General features: G+C 34.6%; 2 protein-coding genes across 4 annotated transcripts; both read right to left on the reverse strand.

Annotated features, from left to right (window-relative positions):
• Positions 1–1,150: 1,150 nt before the first annotated feature.
• LOC111294968 (D-xylose-proton symporter-like 2) lies at positions 1,151–7,796 on the reverse strand. Of its 3 annotated transcripts, none has more exons than XM_089743254.1 (14): positions 7,511–7,796; positions 6,875–7,011; positions 6,026–6,104; positions 5,831–5,890; positions 5,594–5,660; positions 5,347–5,471; positions 4,888–4,989; positions 4,377–4,745; positions 4,245–4,292; positions 4,082–4,144; positions 3,269–3,349; positions 2,922–3,020; positions 1,940–2,077; positions 1,151–1,488 (listed from the first exon to the last, which is right to left on the reverse strand). In XM_089743254.1, exons 1-14 carry the CDS (start codon positions 7,553–7,555, stop codon positions 1,357–1,359), a joined length of 1,545 nt encoding a protein of 514 aa, XP_089599380.1. In that variant the 5' UTR covers positions 7,556–7,796; the 3' UTR covers positions 1,151–1,356. The 3 variants fall into 3 exon arrangements, with proteins under 3 accessions (XP_089599380.1, XP_022744009.2, XP_089599381.1); XM_022888274.2 differs by having other exon boundaries at positions 6,875–6,963; positions 7,511–7,795; XM_089743255.1 differs by having other exon boundaries at positions 6,026–6,090; positions 6,875–7,787.
• Positions 7,797–19,243: 11,447 nt separating this feature from the next.
• On the reverse strand, positions 19,244–20,540 carry LOC111294252 (feruloyl CoA ortho-hydroxylase F6H1-3-like). Its single transcript, XM_022887498.2, has 2 exons — positions 19,943–20,540; positions 19,244–19,838 (listed from the first exon to the last, which is right to left on the reverse strand). The coding sequence occupies exons 1-2, from the start codon at positions 20,446–20,448 to the stop codon at positions 19,265–19,267; spliced, it is 1,080 nt and encodes a 359-aa protein (XP_022743233.1). The 5' UTR covers positions 20,449–20,540; the 3' UTR covers positions 19,244–19,264.
• Positions 20,541–21,401: the final 861 nt, after the last annotated feature.

The raw sequence follows: 21,401 nt of genomic DNA on the forward strand, positions 1-21,401 counted from the left end.
AATAGATCAAGTCGTGCTTGATTAGCTCCAGTGGCTAGTTTCTTCAAGTTTCAATGGTCATTCTCTTCTTCAACCCACCCTTAACAATTATTTTTTCAATTTCTCTATATAAATTAGACATTCTAACACATCATGACGGCTGAGAAAAACAAGAGAGAAGATGCAAAGAGGCATTAAATCAGTATCTCTGAAGAAACAAGGAGTTTAGAAAGAGCAGCTTCACTTTATCGTGGGAATCATGGCTCATGGCCATATGACCCCCAATCTGCCCATGACAGTCATCGCTGGATTATTGGCACAGCAAGGCGTGATCGTAACCATAGTCACAACTTCTCATAATGCAGCCCTATCCGTTTATTTGAATTTCGATTTCCATGTCTAGAATCAGGATTGCCAGAAAGGGTGTGAGAACTTCGATATGCTGTCTTCTTTTGGCTTAAGCCTTGAATTTCTTCCAAGCAGCCAACATGCTCGAGAAGCCAGTTCAAAGACTATTTGAGAAGCTAATCCCACGGCCAAGCTGTACCATTTCTGATGTCTTGTTGTCATCTGCGCTCAACTTGGCCGCTATTTGCAGAACAGTTTGCCAACGATAAATTGGCTGTTCAAATACTTAAAATTGGAGTTAAGGTTGGAGCAGAGAAGCCTCTGAGGAGAGCAGAAGAAGAGAAAATTGAAGTGATAGTGAAGAAGGAAGATGTTAAAGAAGCTATAGAACGGTTGATGGATGGAGTAGAGGAAGGAGAATAGAGAAGGAAAAGCGCCAAGAAACTTGGAGAAATGGCAAAAAAGGCTGTTATAATGGGGGGATCTTCTCACCTCAACATTACAAAGTCAATCCAAGATATCATGCAAAGAGCTTATGATAGGAAGCAAGCTAGCACCTGAGATGAAGTAGTACATATCTGCATTGTAAAGTTCTTTTCAATCCCATATACATGTTTATTTTTTATACAAAGAAAGCCGTAGCCTGAAGATAGAGAAAAAAGACTGCAGATATTTGGATTTGAATCCCAAATCTACTAGATACTACCTCTTAAAAGTGATTACATGAACTAAGTTAAGATCCGACTAAGAGAGATGAAGATAAATAACAAATAAGTTCCAATGAGAGAACATTGATAACATAAATCAGAACAGATAGGCAAGATGTAGAAAAAAGTTTGTGGCATTACTTTCTCTAAATTTAAGGTATAGCCATGAGATACAAATTAACGTCTTATTGTTATAAATATAACTAAAAGTTGCATAAGTTTTTTTTCTTTTTTTAATAAAAGGAGGAACCGCCCTACATTGATGAAATTACATAGGTATATTCTATGTAAAATTCAAAGGTTGAAAAGGTGGCAACAAAACCTATAGGCATTTTGCCTCAATTTCCTCAAGCGTTAGCCCTTTTGTCTCTGGTACAATGAAGAATATAAAGAGGAGAGACAACACCGCTATCACTCCAAACACATAAAACACAATTCCAGCTCCCAGCCATGCCTATAGTCAAAAAGAAACAACAATAACTACCAGCTGTACGTAAAAATCATGGAATTTTGGAAATAGAAAAAAAAAGACGAAAAATAATGCCATAATCTACCTTAAGCAATATAATTTTAAAGAAGAAAAACAATAGTACTTAACAATTTATTGTACCCTTCATGATTCAAAAAACAGGGCATGAGGACAGTAATATATCTACGAGCCAAGGCAAGGCCAATAAAACAGATCAGTTAAGAAAATGATACTACTATTATTTTACACATATTTGCCATTTTAATGGACACTGACAGTAGTCAACATTATGACTGTAATAGAAATTATGAAGATGAATTATCTCGGTCAACTCTCGCATTTTTAGTGAGGATAGCATGCATCTAAGAGAAGAAATTAACAAAAGTTTCAAAGGAATTATGATTGAGACAGTAAATATGTTTAAACACTTAGGTACCTTCAGAGGAGAGAATGCAAATGTAACAAGTGCATTTGCTCCAAAATTCACAAGCACAGCTATACTAAGTCCTCGCCCTCTGAGACGTAGGGGAAATACCTCCGAGATCATCAGCCAACCAATAGGACCAAAGGATAACTGCAAAACAAATTTTGATTCAGAATAGGTGCCAAGGAAAAAAGATAAATAGAATTGAATCCAAAATTTATAACCCACCATTGTGAGAAACAGGGAAAATTTTCAAGTGGTACAACTGACAACCAAATACTCAAAAGAATTTTAGACACAAATATTCCTCCACACTTAAAAAATACTAACATAGGCCACATATATCCATTCTCATCCTGGCTGAATGAAAAGAAAGATTACGGCTTGCCATATAAAATAATCAACCCAATGGAACCATTAAATTATCAGAACTATGCTAGAAGACATAAATCTACTAGTTTAGATAACTCTTTAAAATCTTCCATATTAGCATTCATCTTAACTGCAATGTTCTTAGCAACAGCATTAGATAAGGATTAACATGACATAAATTGACCAGCCTAATAATGTTTCAGCTCTCTTGAAACACAAATACAAAATAAAGAAAAAAAATAGCCTTACATAACAGCAATGCTAGATTTAAATTGCAATTAATAGAGTAAAGCATTCCTATATTAGAAGCACAGTAAAAACAAAAGCTAGTGAAGTATGGTGACAAATGTACCGCAATACATTAATTAACAGAAGCCGATAGAACAGTGAGGCAAGCACTACCATGGTGCAAATTTTCCACTACCATTTTAATGAATTGCCTTGAATACAAACCAAACAGAAACAATTAAACATAGAAGTATGGTCCAGATGTAATACTGTTTCAGTCTAACCAACATGTACAGAAACTTGTAAGGTAATGATGGTATAGATGAGTATTGTCATGTTAAACTCATAGATAGTGGAATGAGAATTAACATGAAGGAAAGATAATATTGATTACCTGATAACACCCAACATACAAAAGCAGTGCAACAACAGCTATAGCTGGCACATCATCCAGGAAAAGGTAATATGAGCCAAGAAGGAACAAAGAAATAACCTGTTTCACAGACAAAGAACATATTTCATAACAGGAAATTGTTTTTCAATTCTCACTGGTATATCAAGTCAAATAATTGTAACTCAGATTGATTTTTTTACTTGCAGCAAGTGAACATTAAACTAAAGCAAGCAGAAACATTGATCCAACAGAATGACCTCACAAACTTTAAAAGAACAAGAAAACTTTTGCCTCCATCAGCTCAAGATTTCAGCATTAGTGCAAATAACAGAGGTAAAAGGACTTACCATCCCAGAAACACCACCCAATAATAAAGGTCTCCTCCCAAGCCTATCAACAACTACAACAGCTACTCCTGTCATAATCAACTATAACAACAAAAAAACATGTCAAGACTTTCTGGTTGAAGCAGCTGTCAAGTCCCCTTTTAGGAAAGATTTCGTCAATCATGCAGAAGGGAGCAATGGGAACAATTGTATAGGCATAAAATGATAAACAAAAAGAAAGACTTTTTGTCTATGACATCATCTTGATAGCAGGTAACATGTGTTTTGTCATATGCATGCTTGACCAACCAGAGAAATAGAGATAGCTAATCATACAAAAACACAATAAGCCAAAATCTTCCAAAGCACTAAAGATATGTAGTTTTTCAAAATGACTATATCAGACTTTTGGTAAAGGCGATACTCAGAAACTTTGAAAATGTTAGTGAATATCTTTCCTATGGTTGAAAAGCGGAGTCAAACATCTTGTGTCAACTAAGTAAGGTGAAAGTTTAAGAGTGCATATATGCACATACTCTCAACAGCATAAAGCAAGAGAAAATAAATATGCACAAATATGAAAAATTAAACAGTATGAGATAGTAAGTACAAATTTTCAGAATTGGTAATTGTCAGGATGAAATTTGAAACTTATTGAAGACGTCCCTAGAATATGCTTGAAAAAGAATATGGATTGAAACAGGTATGTGTTGTGGCCCAAATATTAAATAATTTGATTGCTTTGCATATGGCACTAGAACTTCCATGCCCAAAAATCAAATGTTTTGCCTAAGTGCCTTTAAAAAATTTGATGTATCAAGTAAGCAAATCTACCTTCAGTAAACCAAGTAGAATAGAGACTCGGGTAGCATCAGATGCTGCAGAAAATCCTGCACTCTATCATATTTTCATCGGTTAGGATGAAGTACTTGTCCTATATCCATAACAAATCACTTTAAATTTGCAATGATACCATAAAAGTAAATCAATCTGATACCTGAAAGATTGATGCAGCATAATATAGCACACTCGGTTGACCAGTGATCTATCATGAAAATTGAAGATATAAATCAGTCAACTGCAGGTACATAATAACTTCATATCATAGCTCCTTAGGTCATGATAATACCTGTTGAAACAAAACTAAACCTACACCAATAATCATGGCTTTCAAGCATTTTCCACGGAACATTTCCCCAAGTGTGACTTCTTTTTCTTCACCAACATAAGAAAGCTCAGTCAAAATCTCATCTACCTGCTCAGAAGCTGATTCACCAATAGATTGACCCCTGAGTCGGCATAAACAACGTATTGCGGTTTCTTTTAACTCCTGCATATTGCCTTTTCCCTGTATGGCACGCAATAGCAGCCATCTGGGTGATGCTGGAAGCCACCACATTCCAATTCCCATGATCACCGCCAAAGGGGTACTTGCTCCATACATATAGCGCCAGCCAGCAACTGTTTCAACTAAGAGGCTGCCAATCCCATAACCAGCCTGCACAATATGGAGGACTTAAAACAGAATTCAAAGAAAAAGGGGAAATATTTTTGAAGCAGATATTAGTGGATCGAAAAATTCAAACTATGATGACTTAAAATAAATTGAAAATTCCTGAGAGAAAAGTTGAAGCACTTACAACCATCCCAAGAACTATAAAGAACTCTTTGAGAGAAATTAGTAGACCACGAATCTGACTTGGAGCTGTCTCAGCAATGTACATTGGAGCAGAATGCATTGCCTAGAAGTGAATAAACTAATATTCATTGATTCAGACAATAATGACTAGATCTTTTAAAATAATAACTAAAGCACCAAGAAGTAAGTTCTTGTTTATAGTTGCAGATGATGTTTTTTCAATGAGTCCATTGCCCTGCCAGCTAATAATCAAATTTGCAGTTTCTCAGAATATAAAAATAAAACAATTTATTCAAATGTTATCTTGTTACATAAATGATATGCTGTTGCGCGTAGAGGATATACATGTACATAGTTCTCAACAGAAAAAGCATGTGTGGACCCAAAAGAAAGAGGTGTATGCTATGACATTGTCATTAAGAAAATTCATAAGCTAATGCCTGAGGATTTAGTATATTACCAGTCCAATCCCTATGCCATACGCAAAACGTCCAATCACCATAACTGCAAAGTTAGGTGAAAATGCTGTCACAAGAGCTCCAACAAGGTACATGATGGCAGAGGTAATTAGCTCTCTTCGTCGTCCTATAAATCAGATAAATCATTGCAACTTCATCAGAAAAAGCCTCATCATCCAGTTCAAAGATATGGTTCCCAGCATAAAATATGAAAATAAAATAAAAAAATAAACCAACAAACAAATTGACCTAGAAAATCAGCAATATTGAAAGCCAAGACTGAGCCAATCAAGGCCCCATATAATGAGCCACTTGTCTGCAGAAAGCAACACAAAGAGAATTTGCACCGTAAGTTCTTTGCATTGCTACTAACAAACATGTGCTTCAAGAAGAAAAGGGAAAATGGAGAAGGGACAAAGAATAAGAAAGATTGCACTAATAATTAATAAATGCCAAGTAAAAACAAGAAACAAGTTAGCAACTCACAATGAGACCAATTGCAACAGAAGACAAGTCATACCAAGAAATTCCACTTAGGGTAGCTGACTGCAGGAACATGAGGATTACATAAGCATCGAGAAACATGGTAAAATTTAAAGTTTAAAGAATTAATTACAGATCCAAATAGTATAAGACAAGCATGACATCAATAGAAATTGTGGTAATTCATAAAAAGTATACCTCAATAGAAATTGTGGCACAGGATGTAGAACCAATATCATAACCATATAGGAGTCCTCCAAGCGCTGGGAAAAGAAATCTGAAATCATTAAGACGTTCCTTCAGTAAGAAAATAGTAATTAGACAAACTTTTTGGTTCCTTCAAATTATAACAAATGATCAACTAATTACATATCAGCCTTCATATTTCAATTAGATTGGTAGCTTTGAAAATTCCATGGATTGCACCCTGAATTTTCTATTCTGATAAATAACCCCAATCATTGATGAGAGTCCAGCATATTTATGAGAATTACATTTTATTACACGTTTCTTCCTTTTTATGTTTACGCAAGCATTTACATTTTTACTCCATTGAAGCACGTGTTTAGATCATGAGGTGCTTCCAGATATGATGAAATAATTAAAAGGAGAAAGAAAGAAAGAAAGAAGCAGCTCTATCCCATCAGAGAACCTTGGATTGCATTACAATTCCGAATCAAATCTGAGCTAATTCAAGTTCATTAAATAACAGACAGGTTCATACAAGTCAAAGTTATTTTTTCTTTAGTTTAACCAACTAAAACGAAGAATATATTGGAATAATAATAATCATTTCCCCCCAACTCCCATAAATGGACTTCTTTCATAGTACAAAAGGCCCAATCTTGTACCAGCATCCAATTTTTGGATATTTGCCAAAGCACAAATTTGCCCAACTAGTTACTATATATTTGAAATCATGAAAAGAAGGATATGATTGTCAATATCTTCACAAACTCCTGATTGTTTCATGTTTTTCATTGCATATTAGAACATAATTCAAGATAAAACCAAAAAGTAAATAAAAATCTTGGAAGAGAAACTTACGGAAGAATAGCAGCAGAAGCAGAATAGCTTTCAGAAATGTGAGTTCCGTTAATAAGAGGTTCATGTTCTGAACCAATCTCACCAGAAGTCTTTCCCACCAAGTAAATCCACAATACATGCAACAACTCAAAGATTAACTTATGCAAGTAAAAGGCAAACCTTCCGGTTAATTACAGAGAAAACAGGGTACTCTAAAGGATATATTCACAAACTATCATTATGTCTTCTGCTACTTTGAACTTAAATAAATTAAAAACTCATAGAACTAAGTCAAATTTTTGCATTAATAAATGGAAAGTATTAAGTAACATTTCCATTTTTTTCACAATAAATTATTTAGAAGAAAGGTATTATTTGGGTTATTTATTTATTTTTTAACACTACAGAAGGAAAAAAATTCTTTGTTTGATTGATAAGCAAAAACGAAGAAGCTTAAAAAGAAATTTGCGTAATATGCCCTGCTCAGGAGCAAACAACTGTTCATCACTTCATTCAAACTCTGTAACAAGGATACCAACTAATACCCAATACTTGTCCTTCATTTTCTTACATACACGTTCATGCATTTTCTTCGCAACCAAACAGAGAAAGAAAAAAGAAAAAGAAAACCCAGATTGGGTAATGAAGAGACAAAACCTTTCCAAGAGAGGAAAGCCCGGGTTGCTCATGATCTGATGCCATGCTTTTTTGAAACTCTGAAACTGCAACAGAGTTAGAACTTGTAAAGCGACTAATGAGCAGATTGACAAGCAAAGTTTTTTTCTTTTTTGGAAGTAGCAGATGAAATTTTTAGTTTTTGTTGGAAGAAAGTTTTGTACTTATAAGAAGAGGTTTTTGAAGGTAGAAATTGGATAAAAGAAAAAGAAAAACGAAAACTTTGAATGTTGGTTGTCAGGTGGCAGTTAAGGGCTTAAGGCATTTTATTTTTTTTTATTTTTATTTTTTGGGCTTGTCCAATTTTCAATGGAAAGAGATGGATGTTTCCAGATGAATATGATTTTGAAATATTCGGAGGATATAACAATACAAGCGATTTTTACTTACTTTAAATTATTATTATTATTATTATTTAAGTTTTTGTAATTTTTAAATTATATTTGATTTAATGTGAATATTATCTAAAATTTTTTGTTTATTTTAATAAATATAAAATTGTTTTATTATTTATTTTTTAAAAAAAAAAACCATGTATTAAAAATTTTATTTATTCGTCAAACTCCGAGGAAATGAGATAGACAAAGGAAAAGAAACTTTTTAACTCTATTCTAGGAAAAAAAATGGATTATTGATATTTTGGTCCTTGTGTTTTACTCAATTTCTTAAACTTCTCCTTTTATTATGTTTTAATTTCACATATATGTAATTACATCCTTTCAATAATTTTTTACCATCCTTTATAATTATACAATACTATGATAAATTTTTTTTGTTGTATGTACATTTATAATTAGTTCATGCAACTGATTTTTGTTGGTCCAACTAAACACACCTTTTTATTTTTCTCGAAATTTACCTAATTCTTGAGTTTTATAGCATGTTTTAATAAGAGTTTATTTGATTATGTTGAAATTATAAAAAAAAAGTTTGTTAAAATAGAATTTTGATTAAAATAATAAAAATATTTTTTAATTTTATCATTTTATTTAGATAAATATTTATATTTTTGTTACACTTAAATAAATTCTTAAACTTTAATTTACATTCAAATAAACTTTTAATATTTAATTTATATATAAATAAATCAATAATCTTTAATTTATACTTAAATAAACATTTAATATGAATTAATATTTTTTTGAAATAAGAGTTTATTTAAATATAAATATAAATATAAATTTATTTAAATATAATAATTTATTTAAGAAAAATAAAATAGTTAAAGGGTTTTTTTAATATTTTAGCTAAAATTAAAATTAAAGATGACAACACTCGAAACAGTATCTCACCCTAACTCCAAGTCGTCTCCTAAAAGCTTCCATCCAAATACAACCCGATCCAATATTATGTTATTATATTTGACATCTGGTCCAATATATATGTATAATTTCTGTTCAATTTATATTTGACTTGAAATTTATTTAATAATTTTAATTTGATATAATATTAATAATAATATTATTTTTTAATATAAATTATATCTTAATTATAAATAAATATAATATTTTATTAAATTAATATTAAATTAAAAATATTAAAAAAATATTTTATTAATATATAATATAAAATTAAATAAATAATAAAAAATATATTTTATATATCTCGATAAGTATCCTAAAACCCAATCCTTAATATTTTAAAAAATACCCATTCCTCCTCTAACTAGACCTTCAATTTTAATAAAAATTGTTTTTATTAAATTAGTATAAGTCAAAACTCGTTGGATATAAATAATTTTTTCATAATTATAATCTCTTACTCTATTCACAATAGACATTTCACCGATTAGAACTCAAAATTTTATTTTATGATTGAGTAATTTGATTATCACGAAGGTTTGGCAATTTTGGCTGATATCGTGGGTGATCATTTTGTTAAATTATTTCGTATATATATATATATATATATATATATTTTATTTGTATGCATAATTTATAAAGCAAAAAGGAGTTTGGTAGAACAAGTGACAAAACCAAACATTTTGTGATGTCGCACATGATGTTTTTTTTGTCAGAGATATTTTAGTGTTCAATAATCACTTTAAATTTTAATTAATTTAAAATCAAATTAAATCAGATCTTATAAAAAAGTAAGTTCTCTTAAACTTGTTTTTTTTATAAGTTCTTTCAAACCTATTTTCTTTATATTTCATAAAGGAACAAACCCTTTTAAATTTATTATTTTTATTTATAAGACTCAAAATTAAAATTTTATTTTAAAAAATTTGAACTCCTTTTTACTCGAATCAACAAACATCATATGAAATTAAACCAACAGCTTAAAATCCTGCTGGCAATATCATATTGCAGTGGTCTTTTTGGCTATCGTTGGTCCAAGTATATACCTATTTTTACCAATGATTTTGGTCCAAACAATAGAAGCCACGTTTTTTGTAATTTTATCAGAAAAAAATCCATTTTTTTTATAAAAAAATTTATTATCTAAAGATAAGGAATAAATAAATTATAAATGTTAATATTTTGAATTAAATTTATTGATGTGATTTTTTTTAAAAATGACAGAATTAATTAACTCAAATAAACTCCAAAATAAAAATACTTCAAATCTAACTAAAATAGACTCTCTTTTTCTCTTTGTCCGGATCACATTTCTTTGAATATCAATTTGTTTTGATGTACATACATGCTCAAGGCAAAACTTTTCTTTAAGCATCACTATCGAGTGATTATTCTTATAATACTTTATTCTAAAATTTATTACATATATACCCTTCTTGTCATGTTAATTAGGGATTCAATAAATCAAGGTATCATTTAGAATAAAAGTTTATTATATGAATCCATATTTAGTTTGACATTACTATTGCTATGTGTTAGATGATGGGCCTGACGCACAATGATCACAAAGCCTGCAAGCCTGAGGACATGATAGTCATTTTAAGTAGATAAGTCGTTTTTTTAATGATTGAACTAAATTTTAATTTCTAAAATCAATAATTTTTTTTATTATTTTCATAACGATCATTGATTGTTTAATTTTAAAATTCATTTAATTTATTAATTTTAATGTATTTAAAATATTTTTGAAATATTTTATTCAAATAAAATTTTATTGAAAAAAACTTTTTTTTAAACAAACTAGATTGTTAACTCATGAACTTCCAATGAGTAACGCTTTATCTCTTTCACTGCCTTCATTATACATTTCTGTTGATCTTATCTCTCATAATATAGTTCAGAAGGGCTTTACGTGTGCTAAAAGATTGAATTTATTTAAAATTTATCTTTCATCTTTCATGGGACTTAAGTTTCCTAAACTTTGCCTCTTGTTGCTTGAATATGATACGGAGTTTTTAATTGAGAATGCCCAATTGTTTTGAGTTGTTCAGTCTCTTATACTTCAATGGTCAGAAGATGGATTTTACTTTGAAATTCCATTGAGTGCTGCATGGAAGAGAAAAATATGATTTTATGAACTTTTATCCAGCATTCTTAGGTTTTCAGTTTCCTAATTGAGTTGCATTATTGTTGGTTTTTCGTTATAGTAGTTTTTTATTGGAGAAAGCCTAACTGATTGACGTTTTAATAGATGAAGTAAGGTATGGCAGTGAGAAGGAAGTCTACGTCTTCAATCTAATGCAGCTGAGTTTGACAGAAACTGAGTCAACAGAAAGCAACAGGATGACAAAAGGTGGTTAATGGGAGGCTATTGGTGCAGAGATGAAGATTTATCATGAGGGTGAAATTGTTGGGTTCAGGAACACTTTTTCGTTTTACATGGGACAGGCACCAAAAGGAAAGAAAAGTTCGTGGGTCATGCAAGAAGTCAGAGTTAATCCCTGTGTGGCTCCTGTTTACGAACTCAGTGACAGCATTAAGACCAAGGTACCTTTACCTTGGCCTTACTGTTGCCAAAATTCTGATTCGTTACTGACATTGCATTTTGTTTGACTTCTTTCAGTTGGAGAGGCATGTCGTTTGCATGATCGACAACATGGCCATCCGATACAATATCAGCAGATGGAGGACGCCAATCTAAATTCATGACAAGAAAAGGCTAAACTAAAGAGATGGATTTATGTTTGTTTTCTATTGTTAGTTACTTTCTTTGTAAAGAAACACGAAGAACCAATTCCAAGATTTGTTGAATATTGAGGGATTTTGTGTCAAAGGGAAGTTAAGTAAGCAGAATGTAGAAACTGAACTTTGAATTGCTCTGCGGTTCTTTAGCGGTTCAACCGAATAATCTAAAGTTGCACATTGTTATAGGTTTCATTTTATGTTAGAGTTCCTGGGAAACCAACAGATAGTAAAATCTGTTCATAGAAGCATTATTGTGGCATTTTTTTTTCTTTGTTTATTTTTTTCTGGTTTTAAATATCCCTTCATATTTTAATCTCCATGTATGAGCGTGGAATCATCTCTTTGGTTGCTATAATTAGGACAAACACAAGAGGTGAATAAAGCTTGAATTTGTGTTTTCTTGTGTTATAATTTAATTCATTCCGGAGGTTTTTCCTGAGGGAAGTCATTCAGAAGTTTGAATGAGCAGTTAGGGAGATCCTTTTTGCAATTACTATTCTCATCAAGATTTCTGAGTTATGTTTATTACTGTGGTCGAGGCTGCTGCAGAAGAGGATTGGCTAGAATGAAACAATGCCTTCTATTGCAGTATTTTCTTTCATCTTGATAGTTTCTTTCATGGTTTTCTTCAATAACTATTTCTTGACAGTCGTGTAAGGTTTTTGATTCTAATGTGATCATCTTTGGCTTGCCTAGTCCTTTCATTTGAGTAAGTTATTTATGGTTATGCTTTGTTGTAATTATTAGTAGAAAATCTTTTGTTCATTTTTCAACTGTCATGTAGAAAAAAAAAGCTTTATGTGACCTTTATTCCATATTAAAGTGCTGGTGTATCTAAGTCTCTCTAAGAAACTATGAACTTCAATAAACTCGAATGGAAAAGATCATTTCATTCCTTGAAGCATAATTTGTTTTCCTTCTTGATTTGGCATTAAGTTGTTATCAACCCTCTCTCTGCACTCCCCCTTCTCTTGTAACTGTTGTGTGCCTTTCCTCATTTTCCAGCATGTATTGTAATTCCTTCAGCGCATGTGCATGTGTGTGTATTTTACCATATAGTATGAAACGAAATATGCAGTATTGTTTTTTGTGCAATTAAACAGTTATTTTGTAGAACTTGCTTATTCTCTACATGTATATAAAGTTTATTAATGCATTTTCTAGCTACCACATTCCATTATTATTGGGTTATTTTCACTTTGCTAATAAGTTTTTGTCTTAGTTTTATGGTCCTGGCAACTACAGGATCAAATAACTCCGTTTCACGTCACCAGTACTCAAAGCTTATCCAGTATATGCTTCACTTGTCTATGTAATAGGACGTCAACATAAGCTCGATCCTGGCTGCGAGGTCCCATTTTTGAGCTTGCATGCGGTGATTTCTAAACTTGCGTAGAAAGGATGGAGAAACAGAGCATTTTGATCACCATCGTATCAACTAGGAGAAACAGGGCATTAAATGTTTTCTGCTTATATTTTGCATGTGTCAATGTTTTTCATGAGATTGTTCATTCTTTATTCTCATTTTATGTTATGTCTTTCAAGCTTTCGATTTGACTTTTATCATTACCTTCTGTGACTAATTCATCTCATGTTTGTTAAATTTGCTTGGTTTCTGTAGCCTGTTGGAATTCTGGTGTACCCCTGTAGTTTTTTTGGAAATTCTATGAGACATTCCAGATTTGCAAATTGTTAAGCTGCTGATTTTGTTTGTTATTGGAAGATCATTTCAGACATGAATGAATGTTATATCCCTACTTTTTCAGAGCACTTGGTTTGCCACAATTGATGACCAATGACAAGTTCAGCTGGAGGGTCATCTCATGGGAACAGCCCAACTCTCATAAAAAAGGTAAGATGACCACGTTATGATAATTTCAACAATAATAGCTATTATTACACTACATGAGTATTCAGATTTTCTCCATAAATTGAAACTGCTGTTTGCAATCTTCGAGTTCTTTGGTTGGCATTTTAATAATATGAACAAATTGCAGAACATTTTCAAAGGCCTAAATGTTCATATATAAATATATATATATATGCACTACCAAAAAAATCTAAAGCAGTTGTGTTAGGCTGCTGATTTGTTCCCATTAATATGAATTTACCCTTAAATATAACTTAAATTCAATAAAAAATGTATTTTTTGAATAAACTTTCTAGGATTCATACAAGATACATCTTTGCTTATGGCCAGTTTCTGACCTGATCCTGAAGCATCTCTAATCCTTTTATGTGTACAGTTTATTTTATCTGTTAGGAAAATGGGGTCCAGTCCCATGTAAGTGGTTTTGGACCAAGTAAAGGCCATGGGCCTTGATCTTTTATTTTACACAGAGCCCTAGCTACTTAATAAAAAAGAGGTGGGGTTGTTTAAGGTGTGTGTCGACAACCAAGCAGAGAAAGAAGAAAAGCCAGGAAAAGCAGAGAGAGAAAAAGGAGAAGGGAGAGTTGGTTGAACGGAAGTCAATCCGTGGTCCGATTGAGTTGGAACCTTGTCAGGAGGTTTATGATTCAGAGTTCTACATTCTGAACGGTGAAGATCGGGTTTGAAGCTCTCTAGAAACAAATCCAGGGTGTATTTGTTGAGTCACTTATTTGGTGAGATTTCTCCAATTGTTTCTCTAGTTGTTGATTAGCTCTAGTTTTAGCTAGAGAAGAACTTTGTATAACTATTATTTGATAGTGAAGATTTTTCTGGTGGCCCGTGGTTTTTTCCCTCTACACTGGAGGGTTTTCCACGTAAATCTTGGTGTGCTTTATTTTTCCTGCGTATTTGATTATTGATTGTTGTCTATTGCTTCTGTATTGTTGTGATTATTGCTTCAGGCGCAACAAGTGGTATCAGAGCCAGCCCTAAACCGTTCGATCCACGCCGAGCGCCTCGAGGGAGGTAGGCAGGGTGGCCAGCCTCCGTGACGAGGGCGTCACGAGGTTGGGTGCGGGAGAATGTCACGGACCTAAGGGGGAGTCCTGAATCCCACATCGAACATAATAGGAGGGTCACTGGGGTATAAAAGGGTTCACACCATCTCCGCCTTGTGAGGCGCCTTTTGTAGGACAAAACCGTGAGGCTAGGGGGGCTAGAGCGGACAATACCTCACAAGGGTGTGAACTGTGGCAGAAAGGCTGATCTGGGACACCGGAAGGGTGAATGCCCGGGTCCCGGAGCCGCGCGGGTTCGGAGCTTGAGTCTCGACCCGTGACAAGTGGTATCAGACGAGGGTTATTTTGAGACATCGATACAGAAGCAACCCAGGATAGAAGTAAATTCTGTTTGAGATCATGGAAGGTGATACAGGTTCCATGATAAAATTGACAGCATCAAATTATTCAATTTGGAAGCCTATGATGGAGGATCATCTATACTGCAAAGATTTGTATGAGCCAGTATTGGGTGATTCGGCTAAACCAGCAGATATGAAAGATGAAAGCTGGAAGAAGCTAGGTAGAAAGACGCTGGCTACAATCAGAAAATGGGTTGATATCAGCGTGTTCCATCATGTAGCGCAGGAATCGGATGCTCACATTGTTTGGGAAAAATTGGCAGCATTGTATGAGAGAAAAACAGGTATGAATAAAGTTATGCTTGTTAAAAAGATTGCAACTTGTAAGTCTAAACATAAATCTAAGTTTAGAGGTAAAGTGAAGTGTTTCCATTGTGGTAAGGCTGGTCATATAAAACGAAATTGTAGAATCTTGAAGCAAGAGCGAAAAGATGAGAAAGGCAAGAGTTCAGATGATGGCAATGTTGCAGCAGTGAATTCAGATAGTGATTCAGTTACTTTGATTTGTACACATGGTGATTGTAATCATGTTAGTGATCCCGGCATTGAGTGGATAGTTGACACAGGAGCGGCATATCATTGTGTTCCTAAGAGAGAGTTGTTTACAACTTACAAAGCAGGAGACTTTGGTTGTACCAAGATGGGAAACAAGAGTGTGTCGCAGATTGTTGGGATTGGTGATATTGGTGTACAAACTAGTACAGGCTGCATGTTGACTTTAAGGGATGTCAGACACATTCCAGATATGAGAATGAACTTGCTTGCTATTAATGTCCTTGATAAGGAGGGATATGAAAGCCGACAAAAGAATGGACAGTGGAAGCTTCTCAAAGGATCTATGGTAGTTGCAAGGGGAAAACTATGCTGCACAATGTATAAGACATGGATGCAATTGAACGGTAACCAGGTAAATACCGTTGAAAATGATGCTTCAGCAAACTTGTGGCACAGGAGGCTGGCACACATGAGTGAAAAAGGGTTACAGGTTTTGGCAAGGCACTCTCTCATTCCCTTGACCAAAGGTATGTCTCTCGATTCATGTGATTATTGTTTGTTTGGTAAGCATCATAGAGTTTCTTTTCGTAAAAGTTCTCAGAGAAAAGAAAATAGATTGGAATTAATTTATTCTGATGTATGTGGTCCCATTGAGGTTGAGTCATTAGGTGGTAGCAGATATTTTGTTACTTTTATTGATGATGCTTCACGTAAAACTTGGGTGTATATGTTGAAATATAAAAGTCAGGTACTGCAGTATTTTCAAAAATTTCATGCCATGGTTGAAAGGATGACAGGGTTACCCTTGAAGTGTATTCGAACTGATAATGGTGGGGAATACACATCTAAAAGCTTTGAAGAGTATTGCTCAAAGCATGGGATCAGGCATGAGAGGACAGAACCTGGAACACCGCAGCATAATGGTATAGCTGAAAGAATGAATCGCACCATTGTGGAAAAAGTCAGATGTATGTTGAGGATGGCAAAATTACCAAAGCCATTCTGGGGTGAAGCAGTCAACACAGCTTGTTATTTACTTAACAGGTCACCATCAGTTCCTTTGGGCTTTGACATTCCAGAAAGAGTGTGGACAGAAAAAGATGCTTCATACTCTCACTTAAAAGTTTTTGGGTGTAAAGCATTCATGCATGTACCAAAAGAGCAGAGGTCAAAGCTTGATAGTAAAGCTACACAGTGTGTGTTTGTAGGATATGGTGATGAGGAATTTGGCTACAGGGTATGGGATCCAGTAAAGAGAAAGACAGTCAGAAGCAGAGATGTGGTCTTTCATGAAAAAGAAACCATAGCAGACCTTGAGAAAAATGAGAAGACTACACGAGTTACTGTTGAGTGTGATGTTTCAACACCGACAGAGATTTCACAGGAAAGAGCCACAGATGGTGAAAATGAGCCAGAAACAGAACTTGGGGATATGAATGAGCCAGCCATAGTTGGTGATGAGCCAGATGCTATTAGTTTTGAGCAGGGGGAGCAATCCTCTCTACCTGAGAGTGTTGAGCAGGGGGAGCTACCTTCAGCATCAAGTGATGTAGAGTCTCAGCTCAGGAGATCTACTAGAGAGCGCAGGCCATCTACCAGGTATCCAAGTTCAGATTTTATTTTAGTTACCAGTGGAGGGGAGCCAGAAAGCTTTCAAGATGTACAGGCTACTCCGGATAGAGAGCACTGGTTAAAAGCAATGAAAGAAGAGATGGCGTCATTACGAAAGAATGGTACTTATGATCTTGTTAAACTTCCAACAGGGAAGAGGCCATTAAAGAATAAATGGGTGTTCAAGTTGAAAAAAGATGGTGACAAACTAGTGAGGTACAAAGCTCGATTGGTAGTAAAAGGTTTTTCTCAGAAACCAGGCATCGATTTTGATGAGATTTTTGCTCCAGTTGTAAAAATGAGTTCTATTCGAGTGGTACTGGGATTGGCAGCTAGTTTGAATCTTGAGCTTGAGCAACTTGATGTTAAAACTGCATTTTTGCATGGTGATTTACAGGAGGACATTTATATGAATCAGCCTGAGGGTTTTGAAGTGAAAGGGAAAGAGCACTTAGTTTGCAAATTGAAGAAAAGCTTGTATGGCTTGAAACAAGCTCCGCGACAGTGGTACAAGAAGTTTGATTCTTTTATGATGAGTCATAGCTATAAAAGAACAGCAGCAGATTCTTGTGTGTATATTAAACAATTCCCTAATGGTAACTTCATTATCCTATTATTATATGTTGATGATATGTTGATTGTAGGACAAGATGCTAGTATGGTTTGCAGGTTGAAAGAACAATTGTCTAAGTCCTTTGATATGAAGGATTTAGGTCCAGCAAAGCAGATTCTTGGTATGGACATTATCCGAGATAGGAGAGCTGGAAAGCTGTGGTTGTCACAGGAAAAGTATGTTGAACGAGTGCTTGGTAGATTCAACATGCAACATGCTAAATCAGTTAGCAGTTCACTTGCCAACCATTTTCATCTAAGTAAGAAATCTTGTCCAGTGTCTAAGGAAGAGCAACTAGCTATGTCTAGTATTCCTTATTCTTCTGCAGTCGGTTCTTTAATGTATCTTATGGTTTGTACAAGGCCTGACATTGCTCATGCAGTTGGTGTAGTGAGCAGATTTCTTTCTAATCCAGGGAAGGTTCACTGGGAAGCAGTAAAATGGATTTTTAGATATTTGAGGGGTACCTCAAAAATGTGTTTGACTTATGGAGTTTCACAACCAATTCTAGAAGGGTTTACTGATGCTGACATGGCAGGCGATCTTGATGGTAAGAAATCTACTTCAGGGTATTTGTTCACTTTTGCAGGAGGAGCTGTATCTTGGCAGTCTAAGTTGCAGAAGTGTGTTGCTTTGTCAACTACAGAAGCTGAGTATATTGCAGCAACTGAAGCATGTAAAGAAATGCTTTGGATGAAACGTTTTCTTTTTGAATTGGGGTTGAATCAGAAAGAGTATGTGGTATTTTGTGATAGCCAGAGTGCTTTAGATTTGAGTAAGAATACCATGTACCATGCTAGAACAAAGCACATTGATGTTAGATATCATTGGTTACGTTCAGTGATTGAAGAACAGCAGATGCTATTGAAGAAAGTCCATACTGATAAAAATGTGGCAGATATGTTGACTAAGATACTTCCCAGGGAAAAGCTTGAGCTTTGCAGTAACTTGGCCGGAATGAGTTCCCTGGCCAAGGTAAGTTCCAAATGAAATTGCTATGGTGATGAATCTCCTTCTAATGGGATTGGAGGGGGAGATTGTTAGGAAAATGGGGTCCAGTCCCATGTAAGTGGTTTTGGACCAAGTAAAGGCCATGGGCCTTGATCTTTTATTTTACACAGAGCCCTAGCTACTTAATAAAAAAGAGGTGGGGTTGTTTAAGGTGTGTGTCGACAACCAAGCAGAGAAAGAAGAAAAGCCAGGAAAAGCAGAGAGAGAAAAAGGAGAAGGGAGAGTTGGTTGAACGGAAGTCAATCCGTGGTCCGATTGAGTTGGAACCTTGTCAGGAGGTTTATGATTCAGAGTTCTACATTCTGAACGGTGAAGATCGGGTTTGAAGCTCTCTAGAAACAAATCCAGGGTGTATTTGTTGAGTCACTTATTTGGTGAGATTTCTCCAATTGTTTCTCTAGTTGTTGATTAGCTCTAGTTTTAGCTAGAGAAGAACTTTGTATAACTATTATTTGATAGTGAAGATTTTTCTGGTGGCCCGTGGTTTTTTCCCTCTACACTGAAGGGTTTTCCACGTAAATCTTGGTGTGCTTTATTTTTCCTGCGTATTTGATTATTGATTGTTGTCTATTGCTTCTGTATTGTTGTGATTATTGCTTCAGGCGCAACATTATCAACCATTTCCTACAAGCAGTTACCCACCTTACAGTGGCAGAAGATAATTATGTTTTTACAATTCAGCAAATTCAACCGTTTTCTTCCCATCATGTGCCTTGCGGAAGAAATGTTTGACATAATCTGAATAAAGAACTTGCTTATAGATTGGTTTCTCACCGCTTTCAATCAATTCAGGCAAAGGTCCAATCATATCACCAGGTCTTGGATTGACAAAAATGGGGACAGAAATTCTGTTCTTACTTCCATTGGCTACCACACGATGTTCAACACTCCTATAGTGGCCATTGCTCAGTATCTGCAATGCATCGCCAACATTGATCACAAGTGATCCCTTAATTGGAGGAACATGAATCCAGTTATCACCTTGGTTTCCTCTTACAAAAAGTCCCCCAATCTCATCTTGAAGGAGAATTGTGAGGGTCGAGACATCAGAGTGACGCCCTACTCCAACAGTGAGTTCCGGGTTAGGACAGATGGGATAGTAGTTAAGGTTAGTCCTAACTGAACCCATCAACAACGATTTTTTTGTTTCATCAATCTCATTCACATTTAGACCCTTCATTAACACCTGTAATAGCTGTTTAATGACAACTTCAGACTTCTTCATGTAATCTAGCACTTGCTCCCTGGAAAAAACAAAAAGGTCAATTAATATACTAGTTAGCAAATTGTGTGCATGTCAGGATGTTTTACTTATGCAGGAAAATCTAGCAAGTAATTGGACTCTTACCTGCAGACAGGAGGCCACAATGCAGAAGCCTCTTCTTCAGAGACGTAAAACAGGCTAAGGTAATCTTTCCACTCAAGAGCCTTCTCTGCTTGAGGACTAAAGCTTGTGCCAAACCTCACATTGTTTGAAGATGAATGTTCCTTGGAATACTTATTTTTTACCTCAGCAGGTAACCCAAAGAACCTATAGGTAGCATCTTTAACATTCTCCAGCACTTTAAAAGGTACGGCATGGTTAACAATCTGGAAGAACCCCCATTTTGACGCAGCATCACAAATTGATTTTGCCACTTGGGGGTCTTCCCAGTTTGACATATCAATGATGGGAATGGTTTCTTGGGCTAAGATGTTGGTCATGCACATTCTTTCTTCCAAAGGTTGAATATATCGCTTAGGGAGGGCTCTGAGACCCATTTCAGACAAACCCTTCACTCCATTCCCTTGGTTAATAACAAAATCAGTGAGAGCTGAGGAATCACCGAATGGTTCAGCAAGTGTAGGAGCCATTGGTTTAAGTAATTTGAGTTAAGAGCGAGTGTTGTTTTTGGAAGGGGATAGAGCTTTGAAGAATGTTACAATGAAGAGAATGCAGTGGTGCAGCTAGCATCCAATGCACTGCTATTTATATATACCATATTTGTCTAGCCAGGCACACCACTGATGACTTTTTGTTTTCTTAATTATATTGGTGATATCAAGGAAAATATATGTCTGCCTTACCGACCCAATATAGCGGAGAGTAGCAAAGAGGAGTTTCAACATTCACAAGAGCCAAAGGATTTTTCCGACGGCTTCTTTAACGCAAAAGGAACATGTGCATCATATGTTGGTTTAGGTGAGTCAAATAAAACTTTGACTCCTCCAATTCCCTGTTAAGTTTTATCACCATCCTCCTCTACTCTCACTTATATAATTATCCTAGAATTAATCTGCCCACCTTTTGAGCCCCATTGCTGCATTACCGGAATTAGTCTAAAATGGCAGGCATGGCTTGGACTTCCTCCGACCCTATTTATATTTTACTTAAAGCATGTAGGTTCCTAGTACTTTCGTCTCTCTTTGATTTGTTTTGCAATTTGTATGCAGTCTCCCTTTCCTTGCCTTTTGCTTTGGTGTTGTCTCTTTTCTTCAAAATCATTTTGAAATCGTCACAACTTCACAAAACCCACCTCAATCTCCATTTTAATTTTTCATCTAAAAACTTTTTTTTAAAGAAAATCTATATTATTTTATTCTAATTAATCTTTTAAATCCTATCTATTTCATACATAGATAGATAGAGGGTGTCTCAAGTCTCTATCCCTGAGTCTTTTCCGAATGAATTTGTTGCACTAATTCTTAAAATCATAATTAAGAAATATGAATTCAAGTTGTAATTTATTATGTTGTTTTTTTTTTTTTTAATTTTTTTTATCACTAAGAGTTTTTACTAATATTAAATACACCCATCGAAATCATTC

This window comes from Durio zibethinus, chromosome 14, assembly GCF_047325235.1.
Source record: "Durio zibethinus cultivar Kanyao isolate XHJ-2024 chromosome 14, ASM4732523v1, whole genome shotgun sequence".
Taxonomy (NCBI): Eukaryota; Viridiplantae; Streptophyta; class Magnoliopsida; order Malvales; family Malvaceae; genus Durio; species Durio zibethinus.